The sequence below is a fragment of the Mesitornis unicolor genome, unplaced genomic scaffold (assembly GCF_000695765.1).
Source record: "Mesitornis unicolor isolate BGI_N332 unplaced genomic scaffold, ASM69576v1 scaffold19465, whole genome shotgun sequence".
Classification (NCBI taxonomy): Eukaryota; Metazoa; Chordata; class Aves; order Mesitornithiformes; family Mesitornithidae; genus Mesitornis; species Mesitornis unicolor.
This window is the reverse complement of record NW_010185043.1, coordinates 5082-6983: the sequence shown is the minus strand read 5'-3', so window position 1 is coordinate 6983 and position 1902 is coordinate 5082. Positions and strand designations below refer to the sequence as shown.

Here is a 1902-nt window from a genome sequence, read left to right as displayed (position 1 = left end):
CACGGCACTGTCGGCGTTGACAGCTTCACCCCCAACAACACAACATGGCACCCACGGGGTTAAAAGCTTCACTCCAATGTGGCACCCATTGGGTTAACAGCTTCACCCCAACATAGCACTGTCGGGGTTAACAGCTTCACCCCAACACCACAACGTGGCACTTATGGGGTTAACAACTTCACCCCCAACACCACCACCACTACAACACGGCACCCATGGCACTGCCGGGGTTGACAGCTTCACCCCAGTGTGGCACCCATGGGGTTACCAGCTTCACCCCAAAACAGCACCCACGGGGTTAACAGCTTCACCCCAACATAGCACCCATGGGGTTAACAGCTTCACCCCAACACCACAACACGGGACCCACGGCACTGTTGTCCCTGTCGGCGTTGGCAGCTTCACCCCAACACCACAACGTGGCAGTGCCAGGGTTAACAGCTTCACCCCAACACAGCACCCATGGGGTTAACAGCTTCACTCCCCCAACATGGCACCCATGGGGTTAACTGCTTCACCCCAAAACGGCACCCATAGGGTTAACAGCTTCACTTCAACACCACAATGTGGCACTGATGGGGTTAACAGCTTCACCCCAATACGGCACCGTTGGGGTTAACAGCTTCACCCCAACACCACAACGTGGCACTTATGGGGTTAACAACTTCACCCCAACACCACCACCACTACAACACGGCACCCATGGCACTGCCGGGGTTGACAGCTTCACCCCAGTGTGGCACCCATGGGGTTAAAAGCTTCACCCCAACACGGCACCCATGGGGTTAACAGCTTCACCCCAGTGTGGCACCCATGGGGTTAACAGCTTCACCCCAACCCTTTCTTCTCCCCCAGCTTCAAAAACCAGTGGCTGTTTCCGACCAAACGCAGCCAAAGCCTTTGGGGAGCAAAGGCAAACGGCACCGCGGCATCGGGCGCTGAGGGGAGATCCCGGAGACGCTCAGGGAAGCTTCCTGGTGCATTTTGGAGCAATTTAAAGTGTTTGGCTTCAAATCCTGCTCAGGGTGAAGGTGGAAACGGCAGGAGGAGAAGAGGGGCGTTTATGGGGGGCTACAACACGCGGGGTTTTGCTCCTTGCTGTTAAAGCAGCGTTGCGAGAGGCGTTTCCTCAATCCCTAAAGGTCTTTGCTCCACACAGAAAAATGAGGGGAAAACCACCCAGGATTCAGCCCCTGGGCCTTTCAGAGCAGCTCAGAGCCAAAGCCTTGGTCCCCTTCACAACCACGTCCCTTCCCGCAGCTCGGATGCCAAGGATGCGCAGAGTCCAGGCCACATCAGGACCATTTCTACCAGTAGCAAAGAGGTTTGAAGGGCAGAGCAGCGAAAGGGGACTTTATTTGGCAGGTTCCCTCCACAGGGCAGCGTCCCACGCTATCGGGGACGGAGCAGGAGACGCCGCGTGGGCTCAGAGAGCGCAGACGTTGTTTGCTTTCAGCCCCATTACCCTTGCCGCACGCTCTGCCTCTACCGCAGCTCTCGTTATCCTCGTCTGCTGCCTCCTCCTCCACCGTGACAAGGGAGAAAACATCATCAATAGCGAGGGGATGCATGAAAAAGGCAGAGCCGGGGCTGGCGGGGATGCAGGAGGCGGCTGAGCAGTCGCTGTGTGGGATCCGGGGTGCTCCATGGTGGCTGGGATTTGGGGAATGAGCCTTGCAACCCACACGGGGGTCCTGGGGGTTGCTCCTGCAGTCGCCCGCTGAAATCCATGGGACCCCACAAGCTCTGGTGCACGGCCCAGCACCAGGAGGGCTCCTCGCCCCTGCAGGTCTGCGGGCACTGGAGGGTTTGGCTTCCACCCCTCAAGCCAAGAACGCTGTTTTTCATGGTTTATTGGCAATAACGCACTCCTCCGCGCCGCTGTGACCCCCCCCGGTGGGC

At 58.1% G+C, this 1902-nt stretch overlaps 1 protein-coding gene across 1 annotated transcript in view; it reads right to left on the bottom strand.

The window, feature by feature from the left end:
• Positions 1 to 1465: 1465 nt before the first annotated feature.
• The window catches only part of SNX27 (sorting nexin family member 27), a gene marked incomplete at both ends in the record, with an annotated part of 4019 nt that continues 3582 nt past the window's right edge, over positions 1466 to 1902 (bottom strand). The window contains one exon of the mRNA XM_010184705.1: positions 1466 to 1520. Within this exon, the coding sequence (XP_010183007.1) occupies positions 1466 to 1520 (55 nt within the window). The remainder of the gene's footprint in view (positions 1521 to 1902) is intronic.